General features: G+C 39.8%; 3 protein-coding genes across 3 annotated transcripts; all 3 read left to right on the top strand.

The window, feature by feature from the left end:
• Positions 1-6021: 6021 nt before the first annotated feature.
• On the top strand, positions 6022-7888 carry LOC111169165 (hemoglobin subunit epsilon-2-like). The gene is given in 5 exon segments (XM_022563185.2): positions 6022-6040; positions 6235-6388; positions 6513-6735; positions 7588-7609; positions 7612-7888. Coding segments are annotated over 5 exon segments (522 nt in total). The 3' UTR covers positions 7716-7888.
• Positions 7889-11511: 3623 nt separating this feature from the next.
• Positions 11512-13101, top strand: LOC149748726 (hemoglobin subunit beta). Its single transcript, XM_089915232.1, has 3 exons — positions 11512-11649; positions 11779-12001; positions 12846-13101. The coding sequence occupies exons 1-3, from the start codon at positions 11558-11560 to the stop codon at positions 12972-12974; spliced, it is 444 nt and encodes a 147-aa protein (XP_089771358.1). The 5' UTR covers positions 11512-11557; the 3' UTR covers positions 12975-13101.
• Positions 13102-19350: 6249 nt separating this feature from the next.
• On the top strand, positions 19351-20716 carry LOC111171057 (hemoglobin subunit beta). The gene is made up of 3 exons (XM_022566717.3): positions 19351-19489; positions 19619-19841; positions 20461-20716. Exons 1-3 carry the CDS (start codon positions 19398-19400, stop codon positions 20587-20589), a joined length of 444 nt encoding a protein of 147 aa, XP_022422425.1. The 5' UTR covers positions 19351-19397; the 3' UTR covers positions 20590-20716.
• Positions 20717-21380: the final 664 nt, after the last annotated feature.

The following is a 21380-nucleotide window of genomic DNA, read 5'->3' on the forward strand; positions in this document are numbered from 1 at the left end:
TGATGTTGAACATTCCTTCATGTGTTTGTTGGCAGTCTGTATATCTTCTTTGGAGAAATGTCTATTTAGGTCTTCTGCCCATTTTTGGATTGGCTTGTTTGTTTATTTGTTATTGAGCTGCATGAGCTGCTTATAAATTTTGGAGTTTAATCCTTTGTCAGTTGCTTCATATGCAAATATTTTCTCCCATTCTGAGGGTTGTCTTTTTGTCTTGTTTATGGTTTCCTTTGCTGTGCAAAAAGCTTTGAAGTTTCATTAGGTCCCATTTATTTATTTTTGTTTTCATTTCCATTTCTCTAGGAGGTGGGTCAAAAAGGATCTTGCTGTGATTTATGTCATAGAGTGTTCTGCCTATGTTTTCCTCTAAGAGTTTGATAGTTTCTGGCCTTACATTTAGGTCTTTAATCCATTTTGAGCTTATTTTTGTGTATGGTGTTAGGGAGTGATCTAATCTCATACTTTTATATGTAGCTGTCCAGTTTCCCCAGCACCACTTATTGAAGAGGCTGTCCTTTCTCCACTGTACTTTCCTGCCTCCTTTATCAAAGATAAGCTGAACATATGTGCGTGTGTTTATCTCTGGGCTTTCTATCCTGTTCCATTGATCTATATTTTTGTTTTTGTGCCAGTACCATACTGTCTTGATTACTGTAGCTTTGTAGTATAGTCTGATGTCAGGGAGCCTGATTCCCCCAGCTCCGTTTTTTGTTCTCAAGATTGCTTTTGCTATTCGGGGTCTTTTGTGTTTCCATACAAATTGTGAAATTTTTTGTTCTAGGTTCTGTGAAAAATGCCATTGGTAGTTTCACAGGGATTGCATTGAATCTGTAGATTGCTTTGGGTAGTAGAGTCATTTTCACAATGTTGATTCTTCCAATCCAAGAACATGGTATATCTCTCCATCTATTTGTATTGTCTTTAACTTCTTTCATCAGTGTCCTACAATTTTCTGCATACAGGTCTTTTGTCTCCATAGGTAGGTTTATTCCTAGATATTTTATTCTTTTTGTTGCAATGGTAAATGGGAGTGTTTTCTTGATTTCACTTTCAGATTTTTCATCATTAGTATATAGGAATGCCAGAGATTTCTGTGCATTAATTTTGTATCCTGCTACTTTACCAAATTCATTGATTAGCTCTAGTAGTTTTCTGGCAGCATCTTTAGGATTCTCTATGTAGAGTATCATGTCATCTGCAAACAGTGACAGCTTTACTTCTGCTTTTCTGATTTGGATTCCTTTTATTTCCTTTTCTTCTCTGATTGCTGTGGCTAAACTTCCAAAACTATGTTGAATAAGAGAGGTGAGAGTGGGCAACCTTGTCTTGTTCCTGATCTTAGTGGAAAATGCTTTCAGTTTTTCACATTTGAGGACGATGTTGGCTGTGGGTTTGTCATATATGGCCTTTATTAGGTTGAAGAAAGTTCCCTCTATGCCTACTTTCTGGAGGGTTTTTATCATAAATGGGTGTTGAATTTTGTCGAAAGCTTTCTCTGCATCTATTGAGATGACCATATGGTTTTTCTCCTTCAATTTGTTAATATGGTGTATCACGTTGATTGACTTGCATATATTGAAGCATCCTTGCATTCCTGGAATAAACCCTACTTGATCATGGTGGATGATCCTTTAAATGTGCTGTTGGATTCTGTTTGCTAGTATTTTGTTGAGGATTTTTGCATTTATATTCATCAGTGATATTGGCCTGTAGTTTTCTTTCTTTGTGACATCCTTGCCTGGTTTTGGTATCAAGGTGATGGTGGCCTCGTAGAATGAGTTTGGGAGTGTTCCTCCCTCTGCTATATTTTGGAAGATTTTGAGAAGGATAGGTGTTAGCTCTTCTCTAAATGTTTGATAGAATTCTCCTGTGAAGCCATCTGGTCCTGGGCTTTAGTTTGTTGGAAGATTTTTAATCACAGTTTCAATTTCAGTGCTTGTGATTGGTCTGTTCATATTTTCTATTTCTTCCTGATTCGGTCTTGGCAGGTTGTGCCTTTCTAAGAATTTGTCCGTTTCTTCCAGGTTGTCCATTTTATTGGCATAGAGTTGCTTGTAGTAATCTCTCATGATCTTTTGTATTTCTGCAGTGTCAGTTGTTACTTCTCCCTTTTCATTTCTAATTCTATTGATTTGAGTCTTCTCCCTTTTTTCCTCGATGAGTCTGGCTAATGGTTTATCAATTTTGTTTATCTTCTCAAAGAACCAGCTTTTAGTTTTATTGATCTTTTCTATCGTTTCCTTCATTTCTTTTTCATTTATTTCTGATCTGATCTTTATGATTTCTTTCCTTCTGCTAACTTTGGGGTTTTTTGTTCTTCTTTCTCTAATTGCTTTAGGTGCAAGGTTAGGTTGTTTATTCGAGATGTTTCCTGTTTCTTAAGGTAGGATTGTATTGCTATAAACTTCTCTCTTAGAACTGCTTTTGCTGCATCCCATAGGTTTTGGGTCGTCGTGTCTCCATTGTCATTTGTTTCTAAGTATTTTTTGATTTCCCTTTGATTTCTTCAGTGATCACTTGGTTATTAAGTAGTGTATTGTTTAGCCTCCATGTGTTTGTATTTTTTACAGATCTTTTCCTATAGTTGATACCTAGTCTCATAACATTGTGGTCGGAAAAGATACTTGACACAATTTCAATTTTCTTAAATTAACCAAGGCTTGATTTGTGACCCAAGATATGATCTATCCTGGAGAATGTTCCATGAGCACTTGAGAAAAATGTGTATTCTGTTGTTTTTGGATGGAATGTCCTATAAATATCAATTAAGTCCATCTTGTTTAATGTATTATTTAAAGCTTGTGTTTCCTTATTTATTTTCATTTTGGATGATCTGTCCATTGGTGAAAGTGGGGTGTTAAAGTCCCCTACTATGAATGTGTTACTGTAGATTTCCCCTTTTATGGCTGTTAGTATTTGCCTTATGTATTGAGGTGCTCCTATGTTGGGTGCATAAATATTAACAATTGTTATATCTTCTTCTTGGATCAACCCCTTGATCATATGTAGTGTACTTCTTTGTCTCTTCTAATAGTCTTTATTTTAAAGTCTATTTTGTCTGATATGAGAATTGCGACTCCAGCTTTCTTTTGGTTTCCATTTGCATGGAATATCTTTTTCCATCCCCTTACTTTCAGTCTGTATGTGTCTCTAGGTCTGAAGTGGGTCTCTTGTAGACCGCATATATATGGGTCTTGTTTTTGTATCCATTCAGCCAATCTGGGTCTTGTTTTTGTATCCATTCAGCCAATCTGTGTCTTTTGGTGGGAGCATTTAATCCATTTACATTTAAGGTAATTATCGATATGTATGTTCCTATTCCCATTTTCTTAATTGTTTTGGGTTCGTTATTGTAGGTCTTTTCCTTCTCTTATGTTTCTTTCCTAGGGAAGTTCCTTTAGCATTTGTTGTAAAGCTGGTTTTGTGGTGCTGAACTCTCTCATCTTTTGCTTGTCTGTAAAGGTTTTAATTTCTCCATCAAATCTGAATGAGATCCTTGCTGGGTAGAGTAATCTTGGTTGCAGGTTTTTCTCCTTCATCACTTTAAATATGTCTTGCCAGTCCCTTCTGGCTTTCAGAGTTTCTGCTGAAAGATCAGCTGTTAACCTTATGGGGATTCCCTTGTGTGTTATTTGTTGTTTTTCCCTTGCTGCTTTTAATATGTTTTCTTTGTATTTAATTTTTGACAGTTTGATTAATATGTGTTTTGGCGTATTTCTCCTTGGTTTTATCCTGTATGGGACTCTCTGTGCTTCCTGGACTTGATTAACTATTTCCTTTCCCATATTAGGGAAGTTTTCAACTATAATCTCTTCAAATATTTTCTCAGTCCTTTTCTTTTTCTCTTCTTCTGGAACCCCTATAATTCGAATGTTGGTGCATTTAATGTTGTTCCAGAGGTCTCTGAGACTGTCCTAAGTTCTTTTCATTCTTTTTTCTTTATTCTGCTCTGCAATAGTTATTTCCACTACTTTATCTTCCAGGTCACTTATCCGTTCTTCTGCCTCAGTTATTGTGCTATTGATCCCATCTAGAGTATTTTTAATTTCATTTATTGTGTTGTTCATCGTTGCTTGTTTCATCTTTAGTTCTTCTAGGTCCTTGTTAAATGTGTCTTGCATTTTGTCTATTCTATTTCCAAGAGTTTGGATCATCTTTACTATCATTATTCTGAATTCTTTTTCAGGTAGACTGCCCATTTCCTCTTCATTTGTTAGGTCTGGTGGATTTTTATCTTGCTCCTTCATCTGCTGTGTGTTTTTCTGTCTTCTCATTTTGCTTATTTTACTGTGTTTGGGGTCTCCTTTTTGCAGGCTGCAGGTTCGTAGTTCCCGTTGTTTTTGGTGTCTGGTTTGTCACAGACCTTGTGAGGATAGACTAGGGATGCGAGGGGTTGGACATCAGAGCAAGGGATAACTGTTTTTAAAGTCAACTCCAAAGTACTTGTTGTGGGATTTACTAAAGAACTGTCTGGTTAAAGTGATGAAAGCTGCCTAGGAATGTTAAATTGATTGCTGTTATCAGGAGAGAAATGTGTGCAGGTTGGCTACAGCATTTATGAAGAGAGATCATTGTAAACTGCTCAGAAAGAGTGATTATCTAAAAAGGGTGAGAGAAAAACAGGAGTTAGAGGTAACTTCCAGAACTGTTGCCTGGTTTCCTGGAAAGATGGGTGGTTATTCCATGACACTCAGAGTTGCAGATGCCCCTGAGTCTGGGGGCTTCCAGGGTGCACATACTCTGCTGAAGATGGGGGTCAGGACCACCAAACATCAAGTACCTGGATCCACCCCAGCAGGCCAAACCCACACCTGAGTGTGACTGGAATTCCTAGCTGTAGTCATAGGTCCCTCTTCTTTATTTTATTTCATTGACCTCTTATGTTGAAGCAAATTCTTTCAGCATTAATTCAAACTCTTTTCTTCATATCTCTGTACCAAAGTGCTCACATTAACATAGCTTGGGATGGAGAGCTCACAGATAATCATGTCTGTCATGGTAAACCAGCTTCCAGAAACTTAGCAATTCTTATCCACATTTTACATTTAAGTCTTAAGTCTGAATAGATAAAAGCCTCTTGCTATATCAAATAGACAGAAAGGATTTATTTTCTAGTAGTAGAAATTCATCTATAATATACTGAATATATCGAGTTGAAGTTTTTAAATTTTAGAGTACCTCTGTAAATACACATGGAGATTATTTTTTTATTATTATTATATGTATATATATTTATAAGATTGATCTCAGGGAGTAACAAACAAACCAGCTTTCTGGAGGTCAAAATGTAGGAAAACAAATTCTGAAATAAAGAAACAAAATGAACCATTCCCTCTCCCACTACAAGTGTGCCTTTTCTGGTCCTGTAAATGCTTATTTGGATGCGTGAGACCAAAGTACCTTAGATCACAGTGGCAGTGGTGTGTGGAGTACTGTCAGTGAAGATTGCCTCTGCCTGATTAGATATGAAGAAACATTACACACAGCCAGAGAGTGTGGATTCAGCACACAAGAGACAACTCCATTATTCTATAGCCATTGCCAAAGAGGATTCTAATACTCTCTTCACTGAACACAGGAACACCTATTTCCCCAACGGCCAGTTGTGTATTCTCTGATATAAATGCATAGATACATGTATTGGCCAGAGACACTTGTCCATATAATCAGAGTGAAAAAAATTATTCAGGCAAGTGCATATATTATTGGTAGAACTCAACAACAATGGGGTGGTGCTCAATTTTTCTCTAAATTACCCAGTTTTTACCTATCTTATTTCTAAACAGATTCTGGATTGAGGTCTTTTTTCTTGGTTACAAGAACTATAAAATTATGAGCCCCATATAAGCTTTAGAAGCATTGGTAACCAAGAAGAGCTGTGACTTCTTCCATACCCTGGCTGAAGAGCAGAACAATGTCTTGTAAACACCTGATACAATGCTCAACAGAGTTCTAATTGTTACTCTTCCTAATTCTGTTTATGCCTTATGGTCAATTCAGGGATGGTGGCAGGGAGCTTGAGATATGAATTGCACGGTAGATGGTAGGAGAGAGGACAGCAGAATCCCCCTGATAGAGCCACCCAACACTATCAGAGACACAAATGTCCATCCAGCCGACCCTCCCTTGCCCAAGTCCCATCCCTGGTGGTGACAACCCACCTTTGAAAAATAGTCTCATTTTATTGGGAGAAGTAAGGGCCTGAGGACAAGAGATGAGGAATAAAAGGCCATGCAGAGAAGCAGCAGCACAGACTTGCTTCTGGCCCATTAGTGATCACCAGTAAGCTCCCAGACACCATGGTGCATTTTACTGCTGAGGAGAAGGATGTTGTTGCTAGCCTGTGGGCCAAGATGAATGTAGAGGTGGCTGGAGGTGAGAGCTTGGGAAGGTAAGCACTGGACACAGGTAGGACAGGGGGCAGAAAGGCAGAGATTTTTCCAGAAAGACGGATTGGTCAGGTTTCTTACATACTCTGACTTCCCATCTGCTCTGTGACTATGACCATCCCATAGGTTCCTGGTTGTCTACCCATGGACCCAGAGGTTCTTTTACAATTTTGCTAACTTATGCTCTGAGTCTGCGATAATGGGCAACCCTAAGGTCAAGGCCCGTGGCAGGAAGGTGCTGACCTCCTTTGGAAATACCATTAAACACATGGACGACCTCAAGGGCACCTTTGCACATCTAAGTGAGCTGCACTTTGACAAGCTGCATGTGGATTCTGAGAACTTCAGGGTGAATTCTGGGCATGCTTGTGCTTTGTTCTTTTATCCAGGTATCTGTTCTGTGGTTACAGTAGGGAACACAGGTACTTAAGTCTTATCGTATAGAGGTATTTTTTGGAGGTAATATTTCAGGAAAAAGCTTGATTTTGGTAGTTAGGCTGTTCCTAAGGTCAAAGGTAAGACCAAGTAGAGTAATTAATTATGCTATGACCAGTGGAGGCCACTGGCCATCTGATATTTCTTAAAAATAAATGTCGTGAAGAGCACTGGACAAAAGTGAGCTAAATAGTTTGGCCTGGAGAATACAAATCGAGCCAGGGAGAAGAACACCTTGCCTTTGATAACTGAAATTTTCTATAAAAATTGATGAACACATTTCTGCATGGTTCTTGAGCTTTGAACCAGGAGTAAGCAGGGCAAAGTAAGAGCGACTTTTTCATGGTTTGCCCCTCCTCCTCTCAACTCCAGCAATGATGAAATGCTCTTGTATACAAAGCACTGGATTCTTTGTCAAATGGGTGTCCAAACAATTTGAATGTATGCAATATCTGAAGACTTAGACTACGCGTATCAAGCCCCAGCACTATAATCCTACTTTTAAAAAAGGAGAGAAGCAATCCACAGCAATGCTCTGGGGTCGGAAGTTGGCAGGGAAAATGAGAGAAGGATAGAACACATTGGGGGTTCAGGACTGGGAGTCACTGAAGCCAATGTCAAGCATAAAATGATGCACTTTTGTGGGAGCATGACAATGAAAGTTGCTCAACCTCTTATCAAGAAGGAAAGGGATGTTATATCTATTTGCTGTAAGGGCAGCTTGAGACTTTCTGTTCACTATGCACTATCTTCTTTTTATCCCCAGCTTCTAAGCAACATGATATTGATTGTCTTGCAACCCACTTCAGTGAGGAATTTACCCAAAAGACACAGGCTTCCTGGCAGAAGCTGACAGAAGCTGTGGCTAATGCTGTGGCCAACAAGTACCAGTAGTTGCCTGGCCATCTATGTTGGTGCCTACCTGAGGGCCCTGGGTCCCAACAGTCCATCTCCTGAAGGTGGAGGGAGAGAGCCCTGCCTCCAGACTTAACTCCTATATAATACAAATAAAATAAAAGTCATGCTCTGTAAGGAATATCCTTGTATTTTCTCTCTGTCTTTATCTTTTATAAGTTGATTCAGCTAAAAGAAAGCACTCCTATTGTAATGAGAATATTGGAGATTGAGAGTTTGGGGATGATAGAGAAGGGACCCTTATAAGATTCTACGGGATAAGAGTGGCTTCAAAGGGTAATTACTCCTAGGAAGGGAAACTAGACTCTTGAGTTGGACAAGGTCTTTAGAAAAAGGAAGGAAATGGAATTACTCTTGAGAGATGCAAGATGATTATTGATAGTGTGTTAGGACACAAAGTAGGGGACCTGTATAGGCTGTTATTTGTATAAACTCAGGATAGAGTTCTTTTTGGACTACAGCTCAGTTCTATTTAATATAAGAAACATCTTTTTAGCAGCTATAATGCAGTGAAGATGGTACTTTTTAGAGACCCAGTTAAGGACTCTGCTCTCAACTTTTTCCTAGCATCTTCAATGGTACTAATGAAGGCAACATCCCTAAAGCATATGAACTGGCAGCTTTGGTTTGAATCTGTCATCACCTGGTAGCTCTGTACCTAAAACACATTTCTAATTCTATTGGTAGAGATAAAGGCCATTTATGAGGGAAAATGACAAATTCAAGAATCAGCATGCCAGGTCTAATTGACAGAGGAGAAACTGGCCCATTAAAAGCAGTGGGGTGGTATAAAATTAGAGAATCTGCTAGAGAGACCAGAAAAAGAAGGAAAAGAAGCTATTGTTGCAAACAAAATCACTAGTGAGGTTTCTTGCACACCAGAGTGACATAATCAATAGGGTATTTTAGGGAAATTGATCCATGTGTGGGCATAGACTTGACAAGGCAGAATCTACCCTGAATCTGGGCGTAGGAATTTGCTGTGAGTATAATGAAGTGATAGGTAAAAGACTAAACTTGACAGGAGCAGTGGTACTAAGAAAAAAATCAAATAAAGGACCGCTGTGGCAAAGATGCTGCAGGACTTGAAACATAGCGAAATAGAGAGTGGAAAAGTCATGGAGGATAGCCAGGTTCCCTGTCTAGTGAATGCAAAGAGGAAATCTATTGACAGAAGAAGAAAAAACCTAGATGTCTCTTACTTAGAGCTGGCAATGGGCATAGCCACCTGTGTAAAAATCACTTCAAATTTCTCTACTGAAGTCCCTGGCATGAAGTGAAAAGCCAGGGCTTTTGGATTAACAGACAATGTCAAATTATTGCCCCATTGGCTTGAAACATTTAGTTAACATTTTTCAGAATTAATTTCCTTGTTTGTAAATGCGATAATTATCCCTACCCCACAAATACATTCCAAGGTTTCAAGGAGATATTTGTAAAGTGCATTGTCTGTCATTTTTGAAAAGGTAGTGGTAGTGGTTTATATGATGCATTATGATCTGTTCCTCTGTGCCCTGCTTTTTTTTTTTTGCGGTACGTGGGCCTCTCACTGTTGTGGCCTCTCCTGTTGTGGAGCACAGGCTCCGGACACGCAGGTTCAGTGGCCATGGCTCACGGGCCCAGCCACTCCGCGGCATGTGGGATCTTCCCGGACCAGGGCACGAACATTGGCACTGGTGGGCGGACTCTGAACCACTGTGCCAGCAGGGAAGCCCTGTGCCCTGTTTCATTGTATATTCTTGAGCTGATTGCATTATTTCTGAGCTTCAGAACTAGATATCTAACTATTTGCTTAATATCCCATTTTGGATTGCTCAAAAGTACAACAAATACAGTATGTCCAAGACCGAACTCCTGATCTTTTCCTAATTTACTCCTGCTAACTGACGCTTCTTTTTGTGTTCCCCTTCTTAATGACTATCCCATCATCAATTGCTCAAGCCTGAAAATAGAGGTGTTTTTACTTCCCTCCCTAACACAATATCATCCTATTTGTCTCTCATTTATTTTACCCCCATGTCCACTGAAGCCAAAATAATACAAATCAAATCATGCCGCTCCAGTCCTTGAATTTTTCAAGTTTTATTTGACTTTCAGGTTAAAGAAAAAGAAACTGTAACATAGTGTAAAGATCGTTCATAGCAACTTCCTATCATATAACATTCCCCCCTGGTCATCTGAATTACAGTCACACTGTCCATCTTTCTATATATAAATCATATAATTTGAATTATTATCCCTGGTAATTTTTAATCAACATTATGTTGTGCAATTAATCTGTATTACAGCATGTAATACAGATTCTTTTCATTGTTGTATAATATTTCATCCTTTTACCATAGTATAATTTATCTATTCCACTAAATGAGGAACAATTAAGTTGCTACTGAATTGAGATTCTGAGGCATATTGATGTTACAAGCATTCCTATACATGTCTTTGGATGCACACAAGCAAGCATTTCTGTATATCTAAAAGTATAATTGCCAGGTCATAGGTGCTGCATATATTCTGCTTCAGTAGACACCACCAAATATTCTCAAAAGCAATTATACTGTTTTACACTATCGTTAGCAAAGTATAAAAACTTTTCTTTATCTACAGCCTTGCAAAATTTTGGAATTGTCCATCTCTCCTCTTCTTTATATTCTTTTCCCTCCTCCTTCCCTTTCATTCCATTATTTTCCCTTCTCTTACTCCTTCCATCCCCTCCCTTCTTCCCTCCTTCCTTTGTGCCTCCCTCCCTCCCTCCTTCCTCCCTCCCTCCTTCCTCCCTCCCTCCTTTCTTCCTTCCTTCCTTCCTCCCTCCCTCCCTCCCTTCCTTCCTTCCTTCTTTCCTTCCTTCCTTCCTTCCTTCTTTCCAGCTATGCTGGTGGGTCTATATTTGTATACCATTGTAGTATTATTTTGAATTGAGAAAAGAGTGAAATTCGCTTTCAATCTTCATTCCTGGGTCCAACTCCACATTTTTCTTGAGGACCCAGCTGTGGAAATTTCTGCACTTGGCGTTTTCCCAGAAACCCTGTTGGACTTTAACAGGCTGAATAAGATAAATCTTGTTTGCAATTCCTTTGCATTCTCTCTTTAGTCACATCATATATTTAAGTACTTATGCAATAGGTATCACATATTTTTCTTTATTTCTCATTAAATTGTTCCCATTATAATGCATGCTCCCCAAACCTATTTCAGTAGGTGGTAGAGAGACAATATTTATTACTTTTCTTTCACTTAATGGACATTTGTTTCAATAAAGGGATGGGAAAGGAAAGAATTTTGTGACCCAAAGTATTATACAAAGGAGAAAGAAAGTTAAATCTATGGCAAAATATTTATCCACTCCAACCACTTATAAACATATCTAGAAACAAAGTGAAGCTCCATATAGAGTCAACTTCATAAAAATTTTGCTTTCTAGGTTTCAGTTTTCTTATGTATGAATTGAAAGAGTTGGATGGGTTAAACTGTAAGATACATTCCACAATGTTGACTAAAACATTTATGCATAAATGAGACTGACAGTATATTTGTAGAAGCTACTGATGAAGGAAATGAAGCTGGGAGGTAAGTACAGGGAGAGCAGGGTTTCTGAGTCCCGACGCACTGGACCAGACAATCACAGATGAAGGGAACTGAGGAACAAGAGTGCATCTCACATTCCCCCAAACCAATGAACTTGTGTTGTGCCCTGGGCCAATCTGCTCTCAGAAGCAGGGAGGGCAGGAAGCTGGGTGGGGCTTAAAAGGAAGAGCAGGGCTAGCGGCTGCTCACACTTGCTTCTGACACAACCGTGTTCACTAGCAACTACACGAACAGACACCATGGTGCATCTGACTGGTGAGGAGAAGTCTGCCGTCGCTGCCCTATGGGGCAAGGTGAACGTGGAGGAAGTTGGTGGTGAGGCCCTGGGCAGGTAGGTATCCAGCTTACAAGGCAGGCTTAAGGAGAGTGAATGGCAGCTGGGCACGTGGGGACAGAAAAAGTCCCTGAGATTCTGACATGTGCTGACTCCCTCTGTCCTTTTGCTGTTTTCACCCCTTAGGCTGCTGGTTGTCTACCCCTGGACCCAGAGGTTCTTTGAGTCCTTTGGGGACCTGTCCACCGCTGATGCTGTTATGAAAAACCCTAACGTGAAGAAACATGGCCAAAAGGTGCTAGCCTCCTTTAGTGAGGGCCTGAAGCATCTCGACGACCTCAAGGGTACGTTTGCTGCGCTGAGTGAGCTGCACTGTGACAAGCTGCATGTGGATCCTGAGAACTTCAGGGTGAGTCTATGGGACCATCAGTGTTCTCCTTCTTCTTCTTTTTGTGGTCAAGCTCATGTCATAGGGAGAGGGCTCAATGGCAGGACGCAGTTTAGAATGGAAGAGAGGTATTCTGGATACGGCACTATGGACTCCTCGGGGCCATTTTGTTTATTGTACTTTATTTTACCCTGTTTGCTCACAACCATCACCTCCTCTTATTCATTCTTGTTCTCCCCTGTTTGTTCTCTTGCAATGCCTTCTCCTTTTTAAACCACACTTTATTTTGAGTGTCTAATTTTTAAAAAAGACTTTCTTTTTTTTTTTTTTTTTTTTTGCCGTACGCGGGCCTCTCACTGTTGTGGCCTCTCCCATTGCGGAGCACAGGCTCCGGACGCGCAGGCTCAGCGGCCATGGCTCACGGGCCCAGCCGCTCCGCGGCATGTGGGATCTTCCCGGACCGGGGCGCGAACCCACGTCCCCTGCATCGGCAGGCGGGCTCTCAACCACTGCGCCACCAGGGAAGCCCAAAAAAGACTTTCTTTTTTTTTATACACTTAAAATGTTATCTAATATTTTCCTCTTATCTCTTCCTTTTGAAGGAAGGAGGATAAAATGTTGTATTGCTTCTTGAAATGGTCCTAAAGAATAAAAATGAAAACACGTTCTGGATTAAGGCAGAAAGAGAGAAACATTTCTAAATATAAATTCAGGCTGATATGGGTGGGTTCACATCAGTAGTAACACCTACACTCCAGCTACCTTTCTGCTTATACCCTAGGGACACAGTTTGGGATGAGGCTTAAATACGCTAAGCTGGGTCCCTCTACTAACCACGCTCTTGCATTTTATCTCTCCCACACAGCTCCTAGGCAACGTGCTGGTGGTTGTGCTGGCTCGCCACTTTGGCAAGGAATTCACCCCGGAGCTTCAGTCTGCCTATCAGAAGGTGGTGGCTGGTGTGGCTACTGCCTTGGCCCACAAGTACCATTGAGATCCTGGCCTATTTCTTGGTGACCATCGGAAGACCATATTTCCCTAGATTCTATTTTCTGAACTTGGGGAAATAATGTCTACCCTCAAGGGTATGGCTTCTGCCTAATAAAGAACTTTCAGCACAATTTCCTGATTCCTTTTACTCATTTCTTTCCCTAAGGATATGGGAAGGTCCCTGAAGGTCTGCAGATAGGGTGCCTTTGTGTCTTATACAAAGAGGTCAAAGGAAATGAGAAAAGGAAGGGGGCCATACACAGTCAGTAATGGATGAAACTTCTATCTTAGAGCGTAAAAACTGTCTAGAAGGCTTGAAATATAGAGAGGATACCGGCATTACAGGGGCTCTATGGTAGACCTCAAAGCTAAGAGAGAAACTTCAGGTTAATGCTCTGACCCATTTCCAGTAATTACTCAAAAAATAATGTGCTCAATCAGAGACATAATGATTGCTCAAAGTCTTGTTATGTCTCCTTTTTTCCTACTTCTCTTGCTTGCATGCTGTAGGCAGCAATGCTGTACTACATCAGATGTTCCTGTTCTAAGGCCTAACCTTCCTCTCTCACTTGCCCCAAAAGAACTCAAAATTAACCCTACCCTCCCTTTTGATGTAAAAGTTCCGTGCTCACATTCCACCTGCTCACATATCTTTTGACCCTGGTCTCAATGAACTTTCCAGTATTGCCAAAGGAAATTTTTCCATACCCGCCACCCACCTTCACCCACTTTTCTTCCTATCAAGCACACTCACCCTCCGTGCTGTATAAGCATTTCTGCGTATTTTGTACTATCCTACGTGACTACTGTGCCTTTTACAGTAGGTCCTCCACAGACAGTAACTGTATACTTATTAAATGAAGTAATCAATGAATGAATAATTATTTCTTGTCTTAGAACTCCTGGGAGTAGACGACAATCCAAACAATAGGCCATTGCATAGGATTTCTTTGTGTTAATGCACAAAGAAAGTAAACCACTGAGGAATCATATAGGAAAATAAACCACTCATCAGACATTTGCTGTGTCATCATAGGTAATAAAGTATCTTTGAGCATTAATTTTGTCAAATGTAACATTAGAAGGATTTAGAGAACCTTCTAACTTATATGCATTTCTTTAAATCTATATCATGTTCCTGTTGATTAATTTTAGACTTACCTGACTACCTAAACAGAACATGTTGCTTCCATCTATAAAAGGTGTTTTTATAATAATTCTGTTTTACCACCAGGTTATAGACAATGCATTACAGTTTACTGTTTCACCACTATATTGTGAATTAACTGAAGGCAGAAGATTTTTTAAGTATTTATTTGTTTCTTCTCAGGTCATTGCACACAGTAGGCACTGAGAACGCTCTATATCCCAACTGTATGTTTAAGAACCACCTGGTTACATCCCAGAAGCAGAGGAGCCTCAGGAGAATTTTAGGAAGTTTCCTTTCACACTCCTGAGCACAGAAAAGTCATCATAAGAATCAGACCTTAGGAGACAAAGAGATTTTCAAAGGATTAGAAAGAGGGTAAGAGAGGCTGTGGGTTTCACGATCTGGAAATGAGGAAAGAAAGTACCATTCTTCCCTCTAAATGGTCATAAAAAATAAAAACTATATAAAGACTTACTACACTCTCTTTTGTTCCTTCACCTCTGAAACTGGCCAATGAATCTAGACAAGAAGTTGGGCCTGAAAATCTCCAATACTGGAGAATTCAAGAGAACGTCACTGGGATAAGACTTGGATCCAGCTCAAACAATGACTATATACTAGGTGTTGGTGTCTCCACATCGGGAGTGAGGAGGTCAAGGGATGGAAGGAGACTCTGGCAGCTTGTTATATGCTTTCATTCCTTGTTAAAGTGGAGCTTCCGTAAAAATCTAGGAGTAAAATTAATCCCTTAATATTTGATTTCAGTTTTATGTGATAAGTTACCCAACGGTTATTTCTATTTTCTGCTACCATGTTGCTTTATAGACTATGTTCAGTATGTGTTCATGAAGATGGGGTATGTGTGTGGAAGAAAGAGAGATGGAAAGCGAGAGGGGGCAAGGAGAGAGAGCCAGAGCCAGAGAGTCAGTGAGAGAGGGAAAGGGAGGGGAGGGGAGGGGATGGGAGGGGAGAAGGAAGGCGATGAGAGAGAGAGAGGGAGGTAACTAATACTGTGCGTTATGTTCCATAATCATTTTAAAATAAACTAATTTAATGTCAAGGGAATTCAGCATAACATTCTAGATTATCCATCTCTTGAGCCTCAGAGAAGGGCCCTGAAGGTTTGGCTTTCGGATTTAATGCCTTACATATTTGTAAACAGTTTCCAGACTGAAGCCAAGATTCTGCCTCTAAAGATGTACAGTTCCAAATTTAACTTGGGAGAGACTGCCCCTTTGCTCTTGATATGTCAGTACCATAGCCCACTTATGAGGTAAACAAAGCTAATTCTGAATGAAAATCTGAGCCCAATAGGGGAAATATTGATAAGGAAGTTACTAACTGAGACATTAACTCTTCTGTAATAATTAGAATATAATTCCTTTATCAAAGTTATGGTTATACTTAATTTATTGTTTTATAGACAGAAATATGACTTTGTTTCTTTTTAAATGAGTTAAACCATACTATTCTTAAACTATTCTGTGTGTGTGACCTCTGTTTCTATGAGTTCTGCTCTTCATGGAGCATTTTTGTTTTATTTAATTGTATTTATTTAATTTAGTTTGTTATATTTTATTTTACTTTATTATTTTTGGAAGAATGCCAAAACTGTGGTAACTAAGATATTGTGTATCTGGGAGTGGAGTAAATAATAACTGCTTTACCCAGAAAAATATAGATTAGATTGCTGAAATGGTCTACTTGGGGAATTAAAATTGAACACTAGAGCATGTACAAAAGTATTCTCACTGAAAAGTAATTTTGAAACAGATGATAAAACCACACATCTCTGGATGAAAGTCATGATTCTCTTGAAGAAAGTTAATAATCATCCTCTTAGTTATATTCAGACTAGGCCCATCTGGTATAGAACATTTGGAATTAGTTAAACTTGACTGACTAGAGTAAAGGAAAAAGAAAAAAAAACCTCTCTCTCGGGGACTTGTAGCATGTGTGTGTGTGCGGGGGGTCAGGCATGTGTGTGTTTAGTGCTCACTGTGGCTGGAATCAAAGTAGAGCAGACATGCTGTCGATCCCTTCACAGACTACAAATTAGCTCACAATGATGAAGGCGTCAGTGGGCCTGAGAAGTGTTCCAGAATCTTTGAGTGCTGACCTGGATTTGAGCTTGAGGCTCTGAACATATACCATTTATCACACTATTCACTCTTCCTTATATTTGCCTGGTATGTCTGAGCTTTTTATGCCTTATTACAACTTGAAGCCTTGTCCCTGCAGGGTTATGGTAATAGAAGGAGAAACCTGTTTCACTCTTTGATCATACCAAGTAGCAACAGTGAAACAAAGCAGCTACTCTTGCCCTGAGACTTGGATGGTGGTGGCTGCCACAGCTGTCCATACAAAAGAGTGGCTCATAGGCCATCCATGGCAGAGGAAGGCATAAGAAAGAAGACACAACTCCAATAAAGATGTTAAAAAAAAAAAAAGAAAGAAGACACAATTGAAGACTTTAGGTGTATATGTATACAGCAGAATATTACCCAGCCATAAGAACAACATGGATTGACCTGGACGGTATTATGCTTGGTTAAATAAGTGAGACAGAGAGAGGCAAATACTGTATGTTGTCACTTTTATGTGGAATCTGAAAAACAAAACAAATTAATATAAATAAAGAAAAAGAGATTCACAGATATAGAGAGCAAACTATTGGTTAGCAGTGGGAAGAGATGAGAGGGGAGGGTCAGGATGGGGTAGGGAATTAAGAGGTACAAACTACCATGTATAAAATAGATAAGCAACAAGGATGTATTGTATAGCACTGGAGTTATAGCCATTATCTTGTAATAGCTTTTAATGGAGTATAATCTATAAAAGTACTAAATAAATCACTATGCTGTACACCTGAAACTAATATAATAGTGTAGATCAACTATACTTCAATTAAAATTAATTAAATTAAAATTAAAATCAAAAGAATTTAGGGAAACCACCTCTGAAAACAGGAAATGGTAGGGGAAGTCTTTAAGCAGGTGCAATTTCTGTCAGTCAAGACGGCAAAATTGTAGCCTTGACAATTTGGCTCTTTACAGGAAAATATAGACATATTCTATACTATTATTTAGTAAGTTCCATGAGTTTTCCATGACACAGGTTTCCTGAAAAGATACGTCCAAACTTCCCCAGAAGTGGTCCTTTCATGTACATATGCCTGACCTCTGATATCAGGAGTCTGAAATAGGGTCTTGAAAAGAGTACAAATGTAAAACAATGATAAAGCTAACAGAGGTTTCAATTGAATAAAATGAAACTCAAAACCTAAAGGTCAAACCAAATGTGGGGTTGGTTTTTTTGGTTGTTTTTGTTTTTAACATTTAAAACATTTGAAAGACGTCTTTCCCCAGAAGTCAACATGTAAAATTTTTTTCCCCAAGGATAGCACAATAGTAAGTTCCTCTTTGCTTCAAGGTTTTAGAAAAGAATGAATATAAACTGAAAATGTTTAAATTCTATCTTTTTTACCCTGATAATCTTTTTTGGGCATATAATCCTGCCCTAACCTCCTGATAGCAAAGCAGGAACCAAGATTTTCTTACATGTCTGAGAATAATCAGAGTGAATTTGTTCAAAGCGCTTGATGGGGCTTGGGACAGGTCGAAGGGTTGAGGAATCTTTATCTAGCAATGATGGAGAAAATATTTTGGAAAATGGAGAAATGAAAGTGGGAATTGTATGTATTTCTTTAGAACAATGAGAAATAGAGATGTCCTTTTCTTCTAGTTCACCTAAAAATTATTTTAGTTGGAGTTTCAGAGCCTTAGAGCTGAAAGGATGAGAGATTTTTGTTAAACATGTGTTGCCAATGATGACAAAGGAGAGAGAAAGGTGATTCTAGACATCAAGCTGCCCGAATCAGGAGATTCTAAGGTAGGAGAAACATGGTGAGTAAAAATTGTATGGCCCTTTCCTTACTGAAAGGAAATGAGAATTCAGGAAGCGGGCAAGATGCAGAAGGTAGAGATGAGGAAAAGTAGGGAAAATAACTAATAGGGGCACTTGAGATCTTATGCTGAGCTCAGAAATGCTTGCTGCTTTTGCTTTTTTCATTGAATTTTTTAATAGTAAGAAGCAGAACTCTATACTTATAGAGAAGTTTTTCCTGCCTAAGAAGTTAACAGGATTTATTACATGGAGAAAAAAGAGGGAGAAGGAATATTGGAAAAGTTGTACATATAGAGGAATGAATTTTAGTAAAAGAAGGAGCAAACAAACAAAAATATATAGAAAAATAGAATGATGGGTGATGAATTTCAATAAGAGAAATTGTTATAAACACAGCATTCTTAGTGGCCTAGGGGAGGAAAAGAAATAATCTGAGCCAAGGTTAGAATGCCTTTCCACATTTTTACCCCTCCTTTTAAATCATGGAGAAGCTTCTCTGTTCTCCCAGATCCTTTTCCAGGTCAGTCCAGGAAGAAACAAGTTATATGCCTCTGTTTAGGCTTTGAAAACATTGCTTCCCTCAGGGTTACTAAAACCTTGGAGTTGTGATCAAGTTTTTACTTATTTGTGTTTCTTACTATACTGAGAGATCTCTGTTTTCATCTATGGATTCCCAAACCCTAATAGACGAACTATCTCACAGGACCTCTCGATTCATATTTCTATTTTTCTGCCATTATTTATTTGGTCATAAATTAAGAAAAAAATGAATGAGTAGATGAATGAATGAATGAATATTTGTTTTCTTACCAGAAGGATTTAATCCCAATCAAGAGAAGAAAAGAGATACATACTTAGAACTAGGGCAGAGGTTTTATCCATGCTGCCCTTGTAATAATTTTGCATATTCTGAAGGCACAGGATATGATCCATCCATAGAGTCTTCAGTTGAATCACAGTGGGCAAATCCCTTCCACATTCTGGACCTCAGATTCTTCATTTGTGTACTAAGAAAATAGAGGAGGCAGTCTCTAAGAGATTACTACATTGTGATTCTAAAAATTGTACAAGTCAACTTGCCAAGGATGATGATTTTAGGAGCAATTTGTATTGCTGGAATGAGTGGGACCTGGAGACACCCAGAGAGAGGGCTGAAGGTCTGGAGTCAGTGCCAGGAATGCCAAGGAGACGTATGGCTGTCATCATTCAAGCCTCACCCTGTGGAACCACACCCCAGGCTGGGCCAATCTGGTCACAGAAGCAGGGAGGGCAGGAGGCAGAGCTGGGCATAAAAGGAAGAGCGAGGCCAGCGGCTGCTCACACTTGCTTCTGACACAACCGTGTTCACTAGCAACTACACGAACAGACACCATGGTGCATCTGACTGGTGAGGAGAAGTCTGCCGTCGCTGCCCTATGGGGCAAGGTGAACGTGGAGGAAGTTGGTGGTGAGGCCCTGGGCAGGTAGGTATCCAGCTTACAAGGCAGGCTTAAGGAGAGTGAATGGCAGCTGGGCACGTGGGGACAGAAAAAGTCCCTGAGATTCTGACATGTGCTGACTCCCTCTGTCCTTTTGCTGTTTTCACCCCTTAGGCTGCTGGTTGTCTACCCCTGGACCCAGAGGTTCTTTGAGTCCTTTGGGGACCTGTCCACCGCTGATGCTGTTATGAAAAACCCTAACGTGAAGAAACATGGCCAAAAGGTGCTAGCCTCCTTTAGTGAGGGCCTGAAGCATCTCGACGACCTCAAGGGTACGTTTGCTGCGCTGAGTGAGCTGCACTGTGACAAGCTGCATGTGGATCCTGAGAACTTCAGGGTGAGTCTATGGGACCATCAGTGTTCTCCTTCTTCTTCTTCTTTTTGTGGTCAAGCTCATGTCATAGGGAGAGGGCTCAATGGCAGGACGCAGTTTAGAATGGAAGAGAGGTATTCTGGATACGGCACTATGGACTCCTCGGGGCCATTTTGTTTATTGTACTTTATTTTACCCTGTTTGCTCACAACCATCACCTCCTCTTATTCATTCTTGTTCTCCTCTGTTTGTTCTCTTGCAATGCCTTCTCCTTTTTAAACCACACTCTATTTTGAGTGTCTAATTTTTAAAAAAGACTTTCTTTTTTTATACACTTAAAATGTTATCTAATATTTTCCTCTTATCTCTTCCTTTTGAAGGAAGGAGGATAAAATGTTGTATTGCTTCTTGAAATGGTCCTAAAGAATAAAAATGAAAACACGTTCTGGATTAAGGCAGAAAGAGAGAAACATTTCTAAATATAAATTCAGGCTGATATGGGTGGGTTCACATCAGTAGTAACACCTACACTCCAGCTACCTTTCTGCTTATACCCTAGGGACACAGTTTGGGATGAGGCTTAAATACTCTAAGCTGGGTCCCTCTACTAACCACGCTCTTGCATTTTATCTCTCCCACACAGCTCCTAGGCAACGTGCTGGTGGTTGTGCTGGCTCGCCACTTTGGCAAGGAATTCACCCCGGAGCTTCAGTCTGCCTATCAGAAGGTGGTGGCTGGTGTGGCTACTGCCTTGGCCCACAAGTACCATTGAGATCCTGGCCTATTTCTTGGTGACCATCGGAAGACCATATTTCCCTAGATTCTATTTTCTGAACTTGGGGAAATAATGTCTACCCTCAAGGGTATGGCTTCTGCCTAATAAAGAACTTTCAGCACAATTTCCTGATTCCTTTTACTCATTTCTTTCCCTAAGGATATGGGAAGGTCCCTGAAGGTCTGCAGATAGGGTGCCTTTGTGTCTTATACAAAGAGGTCAAAGGAAATGAGAAAAGGAAGGGGGCCATACACAGTCAGTAATGGATGAAACTTCTATCTTAGAGCGTAAAAACTGTCTAGAAGGCTTGAAATATAGAGAGGATACCGGCATTACAGGGGCTCTATGGTAGACCTCAAAGCTAAGAGAGAAACTTCAGGTTAATGCTCTGATCCATTTCCAGTAATTACTCAAAAAATAATGTGCTCAATCAGAGACATAATGATTGCTCAAAGTCTTGTTATGTCTCCTTTTTTCCTACTTCTCTTGCTTGCATGCTGTAGGCAGCAATGCTGTACTACATCAGATGTTCCTGTTCTAAGGCCTAACCTTCCTCTCTCACTTGCCCCAAAAGAACTCAAAATTAACCCTACCCTCCCTTTTGATGTAAAAGTTCCGTGCTCACATTCCACCTGCTCACATATCTTTTGACCCTGGTCTCAATGAACTTTCCAGTATTGCCAAAGGAAATTTTTCCATACCCGCCACCCACCTTCACCCACTTTTCTTCCTATCAAGCACACTCACCCTCCGTGCTGTATAAGCATTTCTGCGTATTTTGTACTATC

This window comes from Delphinapterus leucas, chromosome 7 (assembly GCF_059928025.1).
Source record: "Delphinapterus leucas isolate spDelLeu-1000000601 "Yukka" chromosome 7, BTC_Dleu_Yukka2, whole genome shotgun sequence".
NCBI classification, from domain to species: domain Eukaryota; kingdom Metazoa; phylum Chordata; class Mammalia; order Artiodactyla; family Monodontidae; genus Delphinapterus; species Delphinapterus leucas.

What these genes read in the sequence shown, in the direction of transcription:
- LOC149748726 (XM_089915232.1), top strand. Translation starts at nt 11,558, where the DNA reads ATGGTGCATCTGACTGGTGAGGAGAAGTCTGCCGTCGCTGCCCTATGG. An exon ending in GGTGGTGAGGCCCTGGGCAG is followed by an intron (nt 11,650 to 11,778) that starts GTAGGTATCCAG and finishes TTCACCCCTTAG; the next exon opens with GCTGCTGGTTGTCTACCCCT. An exon ending in TGGATCCTGAGAACTTCAGG is followed by an intron (nt 12,002 to 12,845) that starts GTGAGTCTATGG and finishes TCTCCCACACAG; the next exon opens with CTCCTAGGCAACGTGCTGGT.
- LOC111171057 (XM_022566717.3), top strand. Translation starts at nt 19,398, where the DNA reads ATGGTGCATCTGACTGGTGAGGAGAAGTCTGCCGTCGCTGCCCTATGG. An exon ending in GGTGGTGAGGCCCTGGGCAG is followed by an intron (nt 19,490 to 19,618) that starts GTAGGTATCCAG and finishes TTCACCCCTTAG; the next exon opens with GCTGCTGGTTGTCTACCCCT. An exon ending in TGGATCCTGAGAACTTCAGG is followed by an intron (nt 19,842 to 20,460) that starts GTGAGTCTATGG and finishes TCTCCCACACAG; the next exon opens with CTCCTAGGCAACGTGCTGGT.